The sequence below is a fragment of the Drosophila bipectinata genome, chromosome 2R (assembly GCF_030179905.1).
Source record: "Drosophila bipectinata strain 14024-0381.07 chromosome 2R, DbipHiC1v2, whole genome shotgun sequence".
NCBI classification, from domain to species: Eukaryota; Metazoa; Arthropoda; class Insecta; order Diptera; family Drosophilidae; genus Drosophila; species Drosophila bipectinata.
The window spans coordinates 18,780,989-18,801,256 of record NC_091737.1 but is presented as its reverse complement, the minus strand read 5'-3'; the positions used below and the strand labels follow the sequence as shown (position 1 = coordinate 18,801,256).

The following is a 20,268-nucleotide window of genomic DNA, read 5'->3' as shown; positions in this document are numbered from 1 at the left end:
ACACGCACTCGCAGAGTAGTTGTTAAACTATCAATTAATTTATTATTATTTTAGGTTGTTGTTACTGCTGTTTCTCTTGTTTTTGTTTTTGTTGTTGGTGTTGGTTTTGTTGTAAATTAAACTAGAGTGAAACACACGCACTAATTACCACTTAAACTAGAGTATGTTTTAAACCATAATTACAGCTAAAGCAAGCTCAGAGCGCCGAGTGCGCCTCGATATTGGATGTGATTGGATTCTTAGTAGGGTTTCAATCGAGGAAGGACTCTATGCAGGATCGTATATCTTTTTTTATCTCTATACAAAAATTTACAATTCTTCCCAGGATCCTGTCTTCCCAGGAGATCCGTTTCGACTTCAACATAAATGCGGAAAACTTGTGAAATAAAATTACATATTGCACGTAAGAGAACGAATTTGAGGTGCTTTTTCATCAAATTATTAGGCATTAAAAACAAACGAGAAAACTAGAAAAAAAAATTCAAAATCAAGAGGATTATTCTTTTGCATTTGAGATCTGACTTTACTGATTTTGTTGCTCCATCAAAAGTACATTTAAGAGCATTGGAAAAGAAACTCCTTTAAGATCAACAGCTGATTTTCGTTTATTTGTATTTTATTTATGATTTTTTGTATTTTACGTATTTCATATTTTGTGGTTTGCTCACTACACATAGTTATTAATATAGATATATTATACATAGTTATTTCGCTAAATTAACCAAATTAAAGGACACGTTTCATACTCTCATTGCTGCTCTTGTGGTTGAGGAATTCTGTATTCTGCTTCCAGAATGGATCTCCCTTTGTGTTGTGTTTGTTCTTAGCTAGACTTCTACTTTAGAACGACTTTATTCACGTTGTGTAAATGTAGATCAATTTTAAAATGTACAAAATGTTTCCGCCCAAACTTGCCAGTTGCCACTTGCCACTCGCCAGTTCTCTGCCAGCTTGTATCTCAATTGGTTTTTTCATGTGTATTTTACAGTTGCTATCATGGTTCGTATTGGCTAAGATATCGCGTGCGGATGCACTGGCCCGCCGCCCCCCTGAAGCAGGTACTGCTGCTGATGGTCCAGCCCCAGGTCCGGGCAGGGGGGCTGCTGGAGGGGATGCTGCTGCTCCAGATGCTCCAGGTGCTCTAGGCTCCAGGCAGCCGAGGGCAGCTGATTCGGATGCTGTTAGACCGCCGGCCACACCCTACGGATTCAGAATAAACAGGGGAAGCGGAAGGGATTAGATTCATGTCTAAGTCGGGGAGCAGAAGGCTAGGACTACTTACGTCACTAATGAGGGATTCGTCTCGGGCTGGTACCAGTACTGGGGCACATAGCCACCCATCTGGGGCGGCGGGTTGTGGTGGTGCGTTTGCGGATGTAGCGCCGCTGCCGCCGGATGCGGTGGCTGGGGCGTCATCTGGGGCGGTGGCTTGTGGTCGATCCAGTGCGGCTTCTGGTCCCACGGCGCTTGCGTGGGCGGACTGAGACCCGTTGGTGGGAATTCTACAGAGTGGGGAGACTATTCGTTACAAAGTTCAAGGGATTGAGAAAGTTGGTAGACCTACCAGGCGAAAGCTCGGACACAGGAGTACTCGATGGCGTTGGACTATGTCCGGGATGTAGATAATGTGAGGGTGAGCCGCTGTTGGAGCCACCGCCGTTATTACCGCCTGAAAATGGGATAGATGATACTGAGGGATGTCTTTCGTCTGAATTTTGAGATTAACTTACCACCTTGCATTTGATTGGGACTATGCTGGCCGGGATTCGGCCCACCTCCGCCAAGGGGCATGCCGCTGTTGGTGCCCGGTCCCTGGGCCGCCTTCATCATCTTTTTGTACTTGGAGCGTCGGTTCTGGAACCAGATTTTCACCTGCAATATAGAGCAAAAGGTGGGTTTATGAATTAGCCTAAGTAGTGCGGATTAGCGATTAGAGATTAGAGAGAACTAATGCAAAACGACAGCATCCTTAGTTAACAGATACATTACTGTCCGCAGATACTGCTGGTGGCGTTGGCAGCTTTTCAAACAGCTTTTCAGTTGAAATTAAGAGTGAGCGCTTGTGAAAAGCGGCTGGCAGGAAAATGGCTCTATAAACTATGGATTTTGGCAGCGTGCGACACATGTGCGGCGGCAGGTATCTGAGAGATACTCGCGTATAGCGGTGCAGCTCCAAAAACCTATTTCATCACTCACTGCCGCGAAGCTGGTGCCGCGGGACGAATGCAAAGCAAACACTTGAACACTTGACTGAAGGCAGCCGAAATGTATCGCGCAGATACTTTCAGTTTCAGAGCTTCAGATACTACGAGCCCCAGCTGCTCGTAGAACTAATTGTGCGCTGAGCTGTGAGCCACGGCGAGCACTTCACTTTGAAAGCCAGCTTGCTGAATCCAAATCTGAGCCTCTGAGTCAGGCCGGTGTATAAATATAGATACAAGATACAAGTAACAGCGCGTATCTAATGCCGTTTATGCGCACTTTCCGACTATCTGCGGGTTGCAATCTTGCACGTTGACTCTGCCATGGACTCCATACATCACTCCATCAGTATTTTATCCATATACCTATAGTATATCAGATAGTACATAGAAACAGCTATCTGTATGTACTTACAAACCCGCCTGGCGGGCCAGACTTGCTCAAGGTCGTTCTTCGCGGTTGGTTGGATTTTTGTAGCGCCGCTCTAGCGAATTTCACTGACTTTGCTGCTTTTTTTTTATGTATATTTGGCTGTTTTTTCTTCGCTGCTCAAACATAAAACTGAGGAGACTCGGCTTTTATGTACATTCCACCCATCGATCTCAATTATCCGATAGCTACCAGAATTAAGTGTGGAACGGGCTAATCCACTGTCGGATCATTGACATTGCCACAGTAGCCGAAATTCAAAAGCGAAATTTCGTTTTCATTTGGGCGCCCAATGAAGCGCGAAGCGTTTTGTCCAACTGGCACCGGCACCTCATTCAGAGAGGTGAGTCGAGGTCCCCATCTGGGTATTCCAAAGCCTGAGAATAGGAGTTAGATCAGTAGATCACCATCCTATTCCTCCAAGGCACTAACTGATGGTCGAGACTATACCCAAAAGTGTTGAAAATCTTTGGCCCGAAATCCACTTCCCTCAAACAAAGCCCTCTAGAGACTAGACGTTACGCAAGGTAGGTCAAGCGAGAAATCTGCGCTCAATGATAAAATATTGTCGAGGTTCTGCCCAAAAATAAATAGCCATAATGAGTGCCTACTGTTTGAAAAATGTGTTTTAATCAAGCGCTTCGTCACTGGAACTAGGTGTTTGATTCTGATTTGGCCAAATCACAAAGCTAAGCAAATGTCAAAACTAATGGCCAGCAGCCTTTCAATTGTCGGCTTAACAAATCTCGAAACATGAAAACAAAATATACAAACCCGATAAGCAAAGTATCAACTCAACAAGTTGCTAGAAGCCCTGGCCACAAAAAGCGAGCCTGAAAGTAAAAGTGTCTTTCGATCAGAGACTGAGACGGAGACGGACAGCCTGTCAAATGTCAATCAGCCTTATGGTGTCCCCTCTTCCAGCCGGAGTTTCTGTTTCTGTACCACTTTCATATGGACAAATATGGCAAAAAAAAAAAACAGAAACGACAAGAAATTAGCATGTCACCGTAGCCACTACACTGGACCGAACGACCGACCGACCGAGTATTCATCTTTATCCTTTTAACCTACTTCGACTTCGACTCGATAGTCAGATGGTCGGAGCCGCAACACTTGCTTGATCGCTTCCGCAATGTGTCACTTGGCATATAATTTATGCAGCCGAACGCACTGAGCACCGAATTGATGTCTAGCGGAGAGTCTGGACGGAGTCAGGGGCAGTTTGCAGATTTCAGATGAGTTTTATGACGCTTCCACAGCGTCCATCCCCAGTGGACACTGCGGACTCGGGCTTTCTAATTGCGGGCTGCCTGCCGCCGTTGGAGCGGTAAAACTCACTCGGAAAGAGCTCAGACTTGGGGGGCACTCGGGGGAGACACCTGCGTGAACTGGCCACAACTGGTTCTCCGGGGCATTGCCAAATGTGTCCCAGGCACTGGCCAGGCTCTAATTCGTTTGACAGGTGAGCATTTAAAACGTGGGAAAACGATAAGCAATCGAACAGAAAAGCCGCGCCAAACCGAGTCCAGCTCTAGCTCCAGCTCTCCAGCCCATCGATTGATTTGTGTGGGAGCTTTGGGACGGACCAGAGTTTTTCGCTTTTCACGGAAAAGACGTAAGTCAGTCGGGTTTTTCGCTTTTCACTGCTAAATCATAAACCAACAAGCCAAACGCCCCCTGCCAAGATGAAACTACGGGGAGGATCCCGACCCTACACCCCAAAACTTACGACTTTATTAGCCGTCCAACCGGGGAATACGAGTAACTTAGGTAAACACTGAAGATGCCTCGGACACCGATGCCTTGGCCTAATGACAGCCGACGCCGCCCAAAAAACGGACCATGGGAGACTGAGTCATCCGACTAACGAGTGGGGATTAGAGCCACCACTCTAATACTCTAATCAGTCAAGTAAAGTTTTATCTAATCTATCCTTTAATATGGCTTCAAATAGGCAACCACTCCCCCTTAACACTCTTGAAGTTTAGGAATCACTTAGTTTCAAAGGTCATGAGGGTATCCAAAGTTCTTCCTCCGGCTGGTTTGGGGCTTCTGCAAATGCATTTCCATCGCGACCCGCCAACAAGGCCTGGCTAAAAGGCAGAAAAAATGTTTATAGCTTTTCCTTGCGGCAGCAACAAAAACAGCAAATGGCTTGCCACGAAATGGTCTCAGTTTTGTAGTCACAGTTGCTGCCACAAATTTATGGCTGCCAAGAGGAGCCAGAGTTGGAGTCGGAGTTTTCCCCTCATTGTTCTCAGCTTGTAGCTTGTTATGTTCCTCCGCAGCGGCTGCCGCTGCCTTGGTTTTCATTCATAAATTCCATGCAACAAGATTTTAGCATTTTTTCTGCACATTTTTGGTGCGAGAAATTTCAATTTGCTGCCCCTAAGCGGTCGACATGAAAACAATTTTCGGCGGCTTCTTTTTTCCTCGATGGCTTTGAGTTATACTCGAACGCGATCGAATGCGATCGCAGAACAGCCTGAGAGCGACACGAGCATTGTCTTAGTCGCTGATTAATGGCCAGGATCTCTGATTGCAGGCCCAAACGATTATCGATCTCGGAGGCGCCAAATGCGGCGGAAAACACAAAACATATACGTGAGCACATGTCCCTGATTTTCATTACCCCGATCACTTTCATTCAAACCGTTTATCCAGCTTTTATGGCCAACAACTTTCCTTTCGGCGACTGCCGCACGCGCCGTCCGACCGAACGGTTTTAATCGCGCTGCAATCGCCAGTAAAACGCGTGCAACCCGCGCGGTGATTTTAATTTATGCACAAGAGAAAAATCGTAAAAGCAAAGCTAAACAAAGCTAAATAAAAAAAAAAACACCAAAAACCATAAAAATTTAAATAGACGATAGAAAGAGAGAGGTTCAAATCTGAGCTGCTGCGCGAAATAAAATAAAATTTTGATTTATGATCTTGTCGCTGAAGTTGTTCGTCAACAGCCGGCGACGGCAAGTAGCGTTGTTGTTGCTGTTGCTGTTGCTGCTGCTGTTGGTAGTGAAGCTGCTGTACAAGTTTGTTGGCGCAACAAGTGCTTTCGGCCAGTATAACTCACTCAGCGTCGCTCTGTCGGTCAGTCATTCATAAAAAAAAGCAACAGCCGCGTGGCACTTTTGATTTTGTTGCTGCTGTGGCTGCTGGTAAGCCCATGTTTATGATGATTTTATCTTTGAGAAACAAAAAAGCCAACTCAAAAGTAAAAGCAAAGAGCTAACTCAAAAGATGTATATTTCTTTGTGGCTAAAAAGGTGTTTTGCGAAAATTCTGCTTCAATTTCTACATCAATACTTCGTGGAGCGTTTGTTTCAAGACCGAGTGCTGCAGTTGCATTTGCAGCTGCAACAGATTCCTTTGGCAGTTGCGTGCTTTGGAGGCCCACCCCCCAAAAGCAGAAGAAGACGATACCGCCTCCCCGTGTACTCCCATCTCCCACCGTCCTCCCACTCCTCCTTCTACAAGTCCTCCAAGCACAACATCAGCATATTTCTTCAGCGGTTTCTGCCGCTCAGTTCCCAAACCCCTGCCCCCCGCCCAAGCCCCCCTCTCCATGCTCTTTTGACTGCCATGGTTGACGGATTACGCAACTTGCCGGCCGTAGCATTTTCATTTTATTATTGTTATTATAAACTCTCCGCATTGTTGTTGCTGCTGCCGCCAGTGCCGCTGTCGGTGGCGTTTTTCATTGTGCTTGGAAAATTTGTACATTGCATGCGATTGTTTGTTGTTATACGCTCCACGGCAGCAACAACAGCGGCAGCAAAAAAATTTGTTTATAATTTTGAATGCAGCAGAAACAGAAAAGTAACAACAACCGCCGCTAGGCAGGCAATGACTTCGAAACATATACAACAATGCCATGTCGTGGCAAAAAAAAAAAGAAACGATACAAAAAGTTTTTCTTTGAAAAGGTTTTTTTTTCGTGTTTCCCGCGGACCTGCCCTAGAGTCAAGTGTCACGCACACTCCGCCAAAGTCTCCATACTCCTTAAGCCTCATCCTCAGTCGCAGCTTCAACTTTCAGCTCATTAAAGCCAACGCCGCCGCATGCTAAAGTCATTTCAAGTTCGCTGCTTAAGTCTTTCGTTCTTGTTAGCAACTCGAAGGGCAGGAAAGAGATGGAGAGCTTGGCGCAGGCAGGGAGAGAGAGAGACAGGGAGGGAGCGAGCTGGGCAGAGCAAACAGAAACCTCAGCTGCATCCCAAAGTGATTTCCAAATAAAATCGTTGCGGGCTGTTTTGGGCAACGCCTTCCCGAAAAAAAAAACGAAACGAACGAAACCCGAAAACCGAAAACAGTAGAAAGGAAAGCGGCAGCAACAGAGTTTCAACAAAAAACGCTCCAAGGCTTCAAGGCCAGCAAAACGCAACAACGCCTTGAATCCGCTCCACTGTGGCTGTTACTCTGGCTGTGGCTGCTCCCCAGCTCTAGCCCCAGCTCCGCAAATGAACGCAAGTTAACACCGGCCAGATCGGAGATTCGAGCCAGTCCAGTCCAGGCCATGCCGGACCAGGCCAGGTCGGGCCGTGGCAGGCCAAACAAATTGAAAGCAAATCGATGCCGCACCAGAGCCAAGTTGCAACACGTGGCCAAGCTTTCTGAACCGCCGGAACCCGTGAACTTGTGCCAGCTCGTGGGGGTCAGCTACTGTGCACCTAGCACGCCTAGGCTTGATCTCTAGTGATGCTCCGCAACATGGATTCTGCGGATAAGGGATCAGGGCATGACAAATTAGAAAGTAATACCTTGTCGGCTCTATCAGCGTCTTGATGCGAAATGGAACTTTAAAGTTCAGTGGGCCTTACTGGAGCTCAGTGAAGCTCAGTGGAGCTCAGTGGCATTGGGATGCAAAGCATGTAGCTATGCAGTCGGCTGACCATTTTGGGCACCTCCAGTGCGCTTTTCCCCTTGGGGGCCACTACACGTTGTGTCCGCATGTGTCCCATTGCTATGCCATTGATCTTTATCAATGGGGCCGGGACATAGACCGGGCCATAGAGGCCATGAATGAAGCTCGCAGCGATCGCTCCAGCGATCAGACTCATTAATTTATGCAGATACAGTGTATGGGCAGTGCGTAAAAAGTGAATGAGATGAGCGGTTGGAGACAGGGGACCGGAGGAGGAGGAGGAGCTGCCGCCCGGCCAGTTATGAGCTCCGGCGGCGGTGGAAAAAGTCTGCTTAATAAACAATAAATATGCAATTAAGCAAGGCCGGGCTACCAGTGCTGTTTATATAAGACGAGCTGGACGGCAGAAGTCGGTGCTGGAGATGGAGAAGCCCATCCTCGTTCTATGGTCATCTAATAGCAATTAACTCGAACGATGGATGCTGGACTGGAGCGGTGGATGCCGGCTGCTGGCTGCCGTTAATGAGAATCGTCGGAGCGACGAGTGAAACAATTTAGCAGACATCGGTGCACAGACTTCATGTTCATATGCAGCTCGCTGCAGTCATCGCGTATAAATAAAGATATCGATCTAATTTCTATATAGACATGCGGATGATTGCTCAATCGCCTGTCGCCGCATTTCACCAGCTTTTCAGTGGTCCAGCTTTTGGAGTGGCTTTCGACCCGAGACCGAGCTCAAAATCAATCAGATTATGTTCTTAGATGCAGAGACCAGTAACGGAGTCACAGACCTGGCACCTGGGATTCTGGCTAAAACGAGCGACATGTGCAGCCGCATGCCACTGCCAAAGCTAGCCGGAGCCAAGGACAAATCGAGTATTTTACTAACTCAATTAGTGCTTAGCTGGCCCGAAGAGAAATGCTTGTTGCCATTTCGGGCGCCCAGTGTTTCGGAGAAACAATTAACGAGCTGCCGGCCCGGCTGGGAATATCAGCTAGGATGACGTTCATCCGGCCAGGCCTCAGCATCAGCATCAGCAACAGCTATAGATTCTGATTCCGAATCGGTTTCGGATACCATTGTGCAACAAAGTGCTGTCGTCAAATCCGGAAACTGTTCCCATGTTTCGCTGCGAAACTATTGAAAGCCGAACAACAACAGCGACCCGTCCGAACTGGCTAACAACTGATCGCTGAAAAAGCTGAAAGCTAAAAAACTAAAAAAAAAATATATATATATATATATATGAAAACGCCCCAAAGCAACGTTCAAAGTTGTTCTGACTGACGACTGGCATGCAATGAGAATTTGCTTTTTTGATTCACCTGCAAAGCCTTGAATTTTGTAATTCTAATTCGCGGCTGTTTGGTTGTTCGGCTGCTGAAACACTGACTCAGTTTAGCTTTTGTAATCCATCAGTAGTCACAGCAGAGAGTTCTGATGAAAAAATCCAGCCAGCTAGCAGCCAGCCGCCAACAGCAACGGCAATAGCTGACGTACAAAAATTGTTCAACAATAAATCGGCGGCAGCATTTGATCAGCAATTGTCAAGGTGAGATTCTAGCAGATACAAAAACAATAACATCGACTCATGTGCACTTCGAGGTATATGGTTGGAAGGGAGGGGAGGGGCGTTTAAGCCAGACCTGCATTCTACAGTCGCCAAAAAATATTAGTCACACGCCCAGTGACAGGCCAAGTGACAGTAAACATAATTCCTCACTTTGGATAGTTGGTGTCATTAGCTCAAGTCTGTGACTAACTTAACTCTTTTCTCTTTTTTTTGGTCAAGTCAGGTTTCAGCTGCAGTCTGGGAGCTGGTAGCTGGTAGCTGATAGCTGGGAGCTATTAGCTGGGGAAGTCCCAAAACTTGTTTAATATTAATGCGATTCTTTCGAACAAAACTGTGTATGCGAGTAGAACGGGAAGGCAGTACGGAGAAATGGGGGATCTACCATAGACTGTGGACTCTGGGAAAGGAACTTCCAGCAGGTGCACTTTCAATTACGCTCCCATCAAACCGCAATTAGATGGCCCAATTATGACCATTGTCCACGGTTAGCAGGCCCATCAAAGTGCATTTAAAGGAACGCTTTTTCCGCCCGGCTAACCCCTGGTCCCGAGTTGCAGGTTCGAAATTAAATGAAGGGCCGATCTGACCCCCCGACTCGTAAAATCATGGCTGTGGTCAGATCGGTCAGATAATAACTCGGCCGGGGGAAAAACGTTAACAAAAAGTGTGGCGGTTAATTGTGCAATTTATATAAGCGCATTCTTTCTGTATCAGTTTTGTGTTTGTTTTGGTTCGGTGCGGGGCTCGTAATTTAAATATTATTTGTTGCTTTTTGTTTTCTCTGCTTTTTTTTTTTGAGTCGGCAGAATGAAATCATGGTCAACTGACTATTATTTGTCGCTTACACACAGTTTCCTATGCATTTTCACAGAGAGATCACGATAATGTTGGAAACAAAAAACACAAAAGAGTGGAAAAACGAAAAAAAACTGAAAAAAGAACCCAGCCGAGCTGGGAGTAACCAAGCGTTAAAAGTTTGTTGTCTTGCCATTGTTGTCGCCGAGGGGGGGATGGCAGCCTCGAAGGAAAATCCAAGCCAAGTCGGTTTCCGATCTCACCCCACCCCCGTCCCGGGTCGCTAGGAAGCTCGGTCGCCCCCCCACTAATTGGTGTCGGGTAGAGGGCCCAGTCCGGGCCTGGCTGGGGTTTCAGGACATTCGAGTCCTGCTAATTGGCCTCGCATTTGCGATTCTGCGAGAGCGCAGCAAGTGCAGAAGGGTTGTGCAGCTCAGCTCGATATCTGCAAATTTGAGAACCAATTAAAATACGAAACCAGCTCTAGCCGAGGACCACGACCAGGACCAGGACCAGTGCCACCACCCACCATCTCAAGCCGGGCCATCGATAGAAACCAGTTGATCCACTGCCAGCCAGGCTGGGCAATGAAATAATAATTATAATTATTATCGCATCAGAGAAATCTGCAGCATCCTTGGGCCACTGCCGCTGCCTCTGCCAGGTCTCTTGTTTACCTTTCCGCCGTGTGTCAATAAATGAGACCGCAATTAACCCGTCCTGCCCCGGTCACGATCTCGGTCGCAATCACGAGCATATTACACGGCTAATAGCCATATCGCTGTAGTATGCCAACTATGCGCTGATGTCGTTAAAATTTATTTATTTGAATACTCTCACTTGGCGGGCCAGTTGGCTGGCGACCCCCTTTCCTCCGCCCCTGGTCGGCATGGGCATTTTGTAATTTCCTGAGCGTTGCGTACGATTTTGATCGAATCGCTGACGGATGGGGCAGCCTGTGCCGAGGCTGTGACCAGTTTTGAAAGCTGCCAGTATTGTGAATGAAGTGCTGGAACTGGCTTTCAGCTGGGATCTCAAGCTGTGTGGCACCCGAAAGGAGAATGTACCGATCCGATCCGCAAATGCCAATGGCAAGAGGAAGCTGTAAAAGTTTATCAGAGTGGGCTTAAAGGGAAGTGCTATCCTGCCTAGAACTGACCATCTTTTGGCCATCTAACTCAAATGCTCCTCTCTGTTCATGGATTCACGTTTTGTGGGCCAATTCGGGGCTGTCATCGCTACCTGCCCCAGCGAATTATGTCAACTGCAATCAAGATTTCACAAGACGCACGTAAACACTCGAGCGTGTGTATATCTGTGAGATGGCTGGTATCTTTTGGCTGGCGTTAGATTGAGCTCTCTTCAAAATGCAAATGCGGTCAGTGGAGAAAAGATTGATAGCAAAGGGGTAGATGAGGCTGAGGTAAATGGGGAGGGCAGGTCGCTGGTGAGAAATTGAGAAACGAGCCCGTGCCTGGCTCCGCTCCGACTCTCGCTCAAGCCATGCATCATTGTTAATGGCAACTTGTTTGTTGTCGTCGCTGTTGCTGTTGCTGTTGCTATTGCTGTTGCTGTTGCTACTGCTACTGGGCTGTTCTCTATGTAGTACCAGCATCAGCGCTGATCAAACTTAATTCAAAGTTCCTGTTGCGCGCCAGTCGTGGTGCAAAAATTTCGACACAGGGAGTCAAGGAAGCACCATGTTGCTGTTGCTGTTGCTGCTGCTGCTGCTGGAGGGTCTGACGATGTTGCTGCAATATGCGTGCGATTAAGATGCGAGCTCTGGTGTAGCTGCTTAGTTACATTGTATTATGTGCCATAATTTAATTGACATTGCCCGCGTAAATCAGGCAATCACTGATATACGATGTGTTGCTGCTGATGTTGCTGTTGCTGTTGCTGTTGCTACAAGTACTAGTACTACTAGTGTTGTTGCTGGTGACCGCAACATAAACGAACGTGAGCTGAGGCTAGGCTGAGGCTGCTGAGCATTTAAATGCGGTCAGCCAGTTTTTCATTTTTTCTCGCTTAGCCGTTGATACTAACTAGACACTTGTATTATTTAAATCAAGTTGTGCTAGTTTTTTCTTAATACAATAAAAAACGCGCAAATTTTTTGTCCGCCGCTGCCTGCCATTTGATGTGGAAATTAATTTTAGTTTTTTGTTACAAGTATTTTAAGTTTGGCCTGAAATTCCAGTGAAATATCATTTTGGGTTTCTCTGCGCGAGCCATGCCGCAGAGTCCATGACCTTTGGAGCGATACCGGAGCGTTCGCCACGTATCCAGTTAGGGGTGGAGCAGACTTATCTCTACAGATACAGCTACAGCTCCAGAGAGCAGCCCTGCCACAAAGGCGAAGGTGTGCACCGTGGGCGATGCGTCTGCGTCTGCGTCTCTGTCTGCATTTGCGTCGTCATCGGAGCAGCAGCTTTTGCTGCCACAAAGATTTGCGATGCCACAACGGCAGAAAGAGCAGCAGCAGCTCACAGCACACTCATAAAGCAGGCGTTGTTGATTTTTAAAGACAGGCCATGCCAAAAGTGGCACGTCCAAGGAAAAATGTTGGCACAGTCTCTACTCGGCCACCGATGCTCGGCCAACTAGGGATGGAAGGAGTCTGATACCAACATTTTTCGCAGAGCTCCCACAAGCGCCGTTTTGGCAGTTCGTCTGCCAAATCCTTTGTTTTCAGCCAGCGTGGCCTCCTACAAATATTTCGAGGCTTTCGCGTTGCGCCCTCCTTAAGGGACCCATACCCATACCCATACCCAGAGCCATAGCCAGACCCAAACCCAGACCAGACCAGGGCAGAGGCAGAGGAACCAGATCAAAATGTGCCGATATGAGCTCATAAACACGCAGTTTAAAAGTATTTTTTATTATTTTATTTCATTTTACCTTCTTGGTGGGTTTTGAGGGGCTCTTTGTTTTATTTCTGTTGGATGTGAAGGCTCCACTAGCCGCTATCCACTGGCTCGATGAAAGCTCATACACTCATGCCCGACACTGTCAGAGTCTGCAGTCGGGTGGGGGCCTTGAAAAGTTTCGGCAATCCGTTCGAGCGTTCTATGTAATTATTCAATTAGCAGGGGTGCCAAAAACGGTCGGGAGATACGACGAGTAGCCAGCCGGGGCACAGTAGCCAGCCGGGACTTGCTCTAATTGAAACTTGATTGTTTTCCGAAATGCTTCCCGAATGGAGAATGGGTTTCTGTCTCAGTTTCTGGCCGAGAAGTCAGTGCCTCATTAGCAGTCACCGGATGCACTTTCAAATCGCCGAACAGCAAGTGGCCGAGTGAAAGATGCAACTAGCTGGCAGCAACAGCAGCAGCAACTAGCAACGTGCAACTTGCAACCGGTTTCTGTTGCAGCGACTGAAAAATCATAATAAAATTACCATAATTATAAAAAAAAAGCTGTAAAGCAGCCAGCAGTGTGCCTCCGCTTCTACTTGCGGTAATATTTTTGCGTACTATTCGGGTAATTTTATACGAGTGGCCGCGAAGACCTGCTTCTGCCGCCATGTGGCAGCGGCGGGTCGGCAGGTGTTAGAACAAGTTGCTGTCAGGCAAAGCTCAGGCGAAACTCTCAGGCCCAAGACAGAGAAACCGAATTGTATAACACGCCCCACAAAACCGCCGGCCGAAGGCCATTAAGCTGCCGCCAGTTTAGTTCTAGTGTTTGTGTAACGCATAAATCTTAGGGCCTGAGCACAATGGTTTGTTTGCACGGCTCAAACATTGGCGTGTTCTAGTCCAGGTCCTGCTCCTGGCCGTAGTCTTGGCCCCAGACCCGGCCCTGGTCGAATCAATAAAAAACTTCCGTTGCCCAAACGGTGAGGGCGGTTTTAATTAACACTGCTGGCCACTGCTAACGGAAAGCGAAAGCGGCCAAGAGCAGCTCCTGCCAGCCCTGCCAGCCCTACCTCCATCCCCCCTACTTCCAGGGGGCACTCATAAATTCATGCTTTCGGCCAACTGCTTAACCCCTTAAAGCCATTGCCGGCGGCAGAGATAGACCATTTCGATTGTGTCCCCGGCAGGGCAGGGGGCGTGGCTATTTGCTTAGCCGAGTCGATTGACAGCTGCCAGGGAATCACAGAGCCAGCCGGGAGGGTGACTGCGGCAATGTTTCGGGGGCTTGCAACAGAATTTATTGCACAGCCGCCGTGTGGCACGCCCGTCCTAGACGGCCGCCCCAACCTTTCGGATATTCAAATATGTACGAGTATCTTGATAAACAACTCGCGGCTGGAGCAACACCCACGCCGGAGCAGAGGGTCTTCGACTTGTTTTACAACTTTTATTCGCAACAACATTATTGTGGTTCTCCCTCTCTCACTTGCGGTCATAAGACTGTGGCTCTGTTTCTGTTACTGTTTCTCTGGCCACAGAGCACATGAACTTTGTGGCACACTAATTCAATTAGGAAGCCCACGCCCACTATCAATAAATTTCTCAAAACACGAGACTCATTCACAGCTCTTCTGGTGCTCATCTGGAAAACTATCAAGTGGAGCTCTGGAAACTAGAATAGCTAGACATACGGGTATTGTGAGTGAGACTACGGCTGGGGCTGCGACTGGGGCTGGGGTGGGTGTTGCCAGTGACAATGCTCTGCCCTCGCAAGTAACCCCGACCCCAGACCCCGCTCCTACCCGTGGGCAGCAGCGCGTGCATTAGCGAAAAGACAACAACGACAACAAAAAATAGCAACTGAAAACTTTTTCACAAAATTGACATTGACACACGTGGAGGAGCAACAAAAAACGAGAAAAGAATATTTCAATATTACACATACGCCCGTGTGGCGTGTTCTCTGGAGTGGTGTGCTGCTATAAGGTGTTTGGGTGTGTGTGCCTGTGTCAGTGTCAGAGGCGTAGGAGGTTGCCATTGTTACATTGTCTTTGCTCGTTTGTCAGTCAACATTAGAGACATGTCAACAATTCACTTTGGAAAATGCTAACTAACCACGGGTGCAGCCTGCAAATGGCCACAAGGATGGCACAGGAGCAGCAACCCTCCTTATAATAGTTTCCCCCCCTTAAAGCTAGACTCTCAAAGGGTTAGAGTTTAGACTCTGATATCATTATTTAAGACTATAAGATGAGACTTACCTGCGTCTGCGTGAGGCCCAGACTCGCCGCCAGCTCCGCCCGCTCGGGCAGGGCCAGGTATTGGGTGCGCTGGAAGCGGCGGTTGAGCTGCTGGAGCTGCAGCGAGCTGTAGATGGTGCGGGGCTTGCGCATCTTCTTGCCCTTGCCGTTGACTCGGAGGCCGGAGTCCTCGCACTTGTCCGAGATTGAAAAGTCTGAGGAGGAGGCGAAAAAAATCAGTGAGTTGGGAGTCGAGACTGTAAATGGCAAGCCATTGCATCGCTGCAACGATGAATTTATAATTAGGTAGCGAAATTATGGCCAGACTGGAGCGCAGATCTGGGCCGGGGTGAACACTTAACCCTTTTTTTGGTGTTGCATATTTATGAGGACATTCCCGCGGCAGCTGGAATGCATGAAACTGTTACATTTATGGACCTGCATTAATTCCAGCCGCATCGCATAGAAATCGGACTGGTCTTGTGATCTGTTCTGTTCTGGTGTTCTGTTCCGTTTCGATCCAATATCGATTCGTTAAGTAATCGAGTAATCGAGTAAGTAACTTGTAAATGTCAGCGAATTAGCGCTAATTGCCGAGTTGGGAGCGAAAGTTCAAAGCACTCCCCAACTGGCCAACTCTACACACACATATCATCGTCGACACTTCATAAAATCCATCAAGTTCAATGAGCGACGACTGCAGCTAATCGTTAAAAAATAACACACGGAGCCCACCGAAAAAAAAAAAAACTATTATTAAACACCAAATAGGGAGCTCTGCCGCCGTATCCGTATCTCTGAACATATCTGTATCTACAGCCGCGTTTGTCACCGAATATATTTGGAGCCCGAGCGGGCAGCACGTGCTGCACACTCTTAATGCCAAAATGGCAGTCGGAGCCTCTATTAGTCAGCCAGTCCGGCTCCTGGCTCTCCAAAGAGTGCACAATTAACTCCGCCGAGCCAAGGCGTAATTACAGCAATTATATTTACACACAACTGGGGCTGGGACTGGGTCTGGGCTTGGGACTGGGACTGGGACTTCCTTTCTAATCATCAGCTGTTTTGCGAATCTTTAGGACACTTGATGGGTGCTCTCAGCCAAGGTTGCGAGTGAGTGACGAAAGTCAGAGACAATCACCAAAAAAGATACATACATCTGTAGGTAGTGTGTCTCTACAGATACGACAATGGATGGAAAATGAATTGCTTTCCACTCTCGGGAAACCGAAACTGCTCAACCAAAACGCATCAAATAGCAAAACAAAGTTGTTCAACAAAATACGAGAGACGGCTCCAACAAAATGTCACAGTCAAGCGCGCAATTATGCCAGAGACTGGGAAAAAATTACCGAAAAAAATTGAAAAAAAAAAACACAGAACACACAAAAAAAGATACAAAAATAAATAAAATGGGAAAATTGCGCATACGTGGATAAGGCAAAAAAAAGCGTTTCAGACTCGTTAGAGGTATTCATTCGAACAAAAATAAAGCCTGACGCTGGAAAAAAGTATGAATGGAAAGTATTTCCAATCTTTAATGTCCTTAGGTATCTTGTAGAACAGCTATGGGAGTTAAAGAGTATCTGAAAATCTAAAAAACAAGGTTATGTTTTCTAAAACCTAATTGAGACAAGTCGAACTTGAAGTCGACGAGCAAACAAAACCCCAGAAACCCCAGAGACCCCAAAGACGACTACAATGGCTCTTGAAACGCGTTGAGCTCTCGAGTTGGAGTGTCGCCAAAAAATAGACAAGGAAGCTGGCGAAGATCTCCAAAAAGACCAGCCAGAGACCTGCCAACTAAAGAGCCATTCGGGCCTCGGACCTCAGGCCTCCGCCAAGTGCGCAGGTCTTCAAAGTCAATCTACGTAATCTGGGATAACTTACCATCCTTGGGCGGACTGGCGCAGGGCGGGGCATAGCTGCCGAGGTGATAGCCGGAGTAAGAGTTCTGGTGCATGGGCGGGAACGGGTAGCCGAGGGCGCTGCGCGGACTCGGGAAGCCAGAGTCCTGGCCGCCCTGCGGCCCGAAATGCTGATAGGTGCTCCGAATGCCGCCGTACCTGAAAGCCAGAGAAGAATGCAAGGAAAATAATCAATACGGGCTGTGTAAAAATAGAGTATGTACACTATACTCTGAACAGTGTACAGTGTACAGGATATGAATGAATCGTGCACAGGGAGACAGGGCCTGTGCCGCGCGCCTCCTTGCGTGTTCAGTCTACACTTTTCACTATTAAATTCAAGCCAGAAATAAAGGAAAAAGTGAACCCAAAAAATTTCATGTTTAATGCAAAAAGCGTCGAAACGAAAACTTTTTTTCTCACAACAAGAATTAGGCTACACAGGAGAGGCTCACAAAACTTTTGCCATGACTTCATTTACAGAAACCAGAACCAAACTAACCCAGAGTCCCCGGACTAGATGCGGTCTAATATATCAACAAAAAATCAATAGAAATGTCAGAGTTCCTGTTTAGTTCTGCCAGCCATTGCTGTCGTATCGCTCAGAGTTCCCCGTTTTGTGGTAAATATTTTGTTAACACTTTGCCGGCGAAACAGTCAGAACAGTTGAGCCCGTTCCCATGCATTATGTTCCGGGCTCCTATCGACGAACTGCATGAAATATTCAATGCTCTTTTGGCCCGAACACGGAAACGGAAGCCGGCTGGAAACGCAGCAAAAACCGCAACGGTCAACGGACAGTTGGGCTCCCGCAACATGGCAGCCCGAACAGAGACAACTCCTGAGGGCTTTCATAGTCGGAGTCGGATCAGCCAAGCATTCCATTCCAGACTCAGGAACCCAAACACGCACAAATGTCAGGGGCCCGAGAAACCGCAAAACCCGAGAATGCAATAAAATATGTATAATGAAAAATCGAATCGTGCGTTGGAAAAACAATTTGCGGAACTCAAAGAGAGAACTTGAACAGTTTGCCAGAGGAGGAGTGGTTCTATGTACGTAGTGGCTTCTACCCCCGTGGACTGAACTGGTTTCATCGAAATAGGGGGACCCCTCTTGGGGGAGCAGCGCTTTATTTAGCACACAGACCGGCAGATTAAGCTAAACTTAATTGAATTTATTTTTGGCTTCCGCTGCCAGCTCTGCCACCAGCATAATCTGGAGCCGGGAAATGCAACCGAAGTGATTTTCTTAATCAAAACTAATATTATTTCGAGGGAGCTGCTGTGGAATCCCCGAGCAACTCCCCTAGCTCTTGAAAAACCTGCAAGGCTTGATGAAGCTTAATAAGTTTTGTAGAATCACATACGATTAAGTAACAAAGGAATTAAGCAGTAGGGTTATAGGGATCTCTATTCTTTCTTGAATATTTTAAAGAATTCAATATTCCATATTTAAAAGATTGGCTAAGGTATTAGATTCGTTAGGCCGTAATAGACTCATACTATCAGTTCCTATCTTCTCCAGTTTGTACCCAAACAATACTGAAATCTTCTAGAGTTCAAAAAGATATCTTCAAATATTGTATCTAATAGTGGAGTACCTAGGCAGCCTAATATATCTCTATATATGTACATATGCTGTCTTTTGGAACCAAAGCAGTTCCTGCTCTGAATTCAAAGGAGACCTCCAAGTGCCCTGGTTTCCCTTCGGGTGTGGCACTAAATTTGCAATTAGATCGAACTATGGAATAATATCGAACTATAACTGAGGCGAATGGAAGTCTTGGTTTCTGGGTGCACTTTTTCACTTATTCCCCGGTCCTGGCAGACTTGGTACTCCCCCAGATTCAATCCGGAGACACTCACCCGGCGGCGGCGTGCTGCTGGAGCTCGACAAAGGCGGACTTTCCGGGAATATTGACGCCGGGCGTGACACTTGCCGCCGTATTCCCGCCGTCCATGTACTTGGGCGTGTGGGGGGCGTCCGGTGCGTCCATACCCGACTGGGGGGTGCTGGGAGGCCCCTCGTAGGGGCTCCCTAGATCCGTGAAATTGAGCGTGTTGGCGCCTATTGAGGCCACTTTATCGAGAATGTTGGCGGCTTTTTCTCGCGGGGACTGCAAGCGCGGAAACACAACTCCTGGCGGCCGGGATGTGGATGTGGATGTGGCTAGATCCTTAACTTGGGCAGCTGAACGCGTGTGTGGTGTGGGTGTTCTCTGATTTCAGTTTTAACTGCACATGAACAGTGTTTTGGATAATTTTGGGCAGATTTATATTTTTTTTTTGAACTGTTTTTGGGGCGTTCTGAGCGCGTAAATCCTTTTAGCTTTTTGGCTGGCGAGGCACTTTTCCGACACTTGTACTCGGCACTTTCTTAGCACTTCTCTCAGTGGCTTTCTCTGCAGCTTTCTTTTCTCACTTGGCTGTGCATATTTTGCCTTTCGACTCTTGTGCGATTCTTGAATCCAACTCAAAATCAAAACCAAACTCAACGCAAATCACAAGCGCGCCTCCCGACGGGTATATCCCAGCGTTCAGCTCGGATCGAAAAACGGAATCAAATCAAAGTCGGTCTTCGGATCGAAATCGAAATCGGAATCGTGATCGGTTAGCGGCGCTACAACGACGGAGTGGTTCTGCGACGGCGGCGGCTCAGCGGATCGGCAGGGCGACGACTGCCCACGAACAAAGTGCGTATACGACTAGGTGACTGGGTTTCGATTCCGCGGCGCGGTTGCGCGAGATTCCAGTTTCCAAGCCCGACTCGACGGCTCTGTCGCTTTGCCGCTCTGTGGCTGTAGTGTGCGAGCGGGATGGCCGCCGCCTGACCTCCCTTGGCCAGACCGGGACGGCAGCTGTTCCGGTGGCAGCCCGCTGCGGCTCTCGCCCGGCCTCGCCAATCGGGTGGTTTGCAACCGGTTTTCCTCCCTGTGTGTATGTGTTTCTCCGGTCTCGGGCACTCGGCTGTGCGGCTGTGTGCGTGAGGCTGGTGTTGAAACCGCACCAATACCATAAATTTGTGCCTCGGCAGGACGGGGGTCCACCCCCCCTTTGGGTTTTCTTGTCAACTTTTGTCTAGGTCTAGGGCCCACGATGGAGATTGAGGCGTGGCCTGTAGCCCCCGTTCCCCAGTCCCCAATTCCCCACGGGATTTTCGGTAGACTTACAGCATTTATATGCAAATATGGGAGGCAGGGTGGCTCTGGGGGCTGCCCGTGGAAAGTGCAAATATTTTGACGTTTTAAATAATGTTGATTAAATGCAAAAGGTCTCAATTATTAAATTGATTGTTGAACCTGTAATTTGTCTTCTGCTCGTTTTCGTTTTCGGCTTTTATTTTCGGCCTGCGCAATCAACAGTTGTGGCTAACAAATTAAGCTAATGATTTG

The 20,268-nt window shown here is 47.7% G+C and overlaps 1 protein-coding gene across 1 annotated transcript; it reads right to left on the bottom strand.

The window, feature by feature from the left end:
* Nucleotides 1-598: 598 nt before the first annotated feature.
* Nucleotides 599-19,574, bottom strand: Dll (homeotic protein distal-less). The gene is made up of 7 exons (XM_017241360.3): nucleotides 18,743-19,574; nucleotides 16,858-17,033; nucleotides 14,989-15,182; nucleotides 1,731-1,872; nucleotides 1,565-1,669; nucleotides 1,283-1,502; nucleotides 599-1,200 (listed from the first exon to the last, which is right to left on the bottom strand). The coding sequence occupies exons 1-7, from the start codon at nucleotides 18,871-18,873 to the stop codon at nucleotides 1,182-1,184; spliced, it is 987 nt and encodes a 328-aa protein (XP_017096849.1). The 5' UTR covers nucleotides 18,874-19,574; the 3' UTR covers nucleotides 599-1,181.
* Between the last annotated feature and the right edge of the window lie 694 nt (nucleotides 19,575-20,268).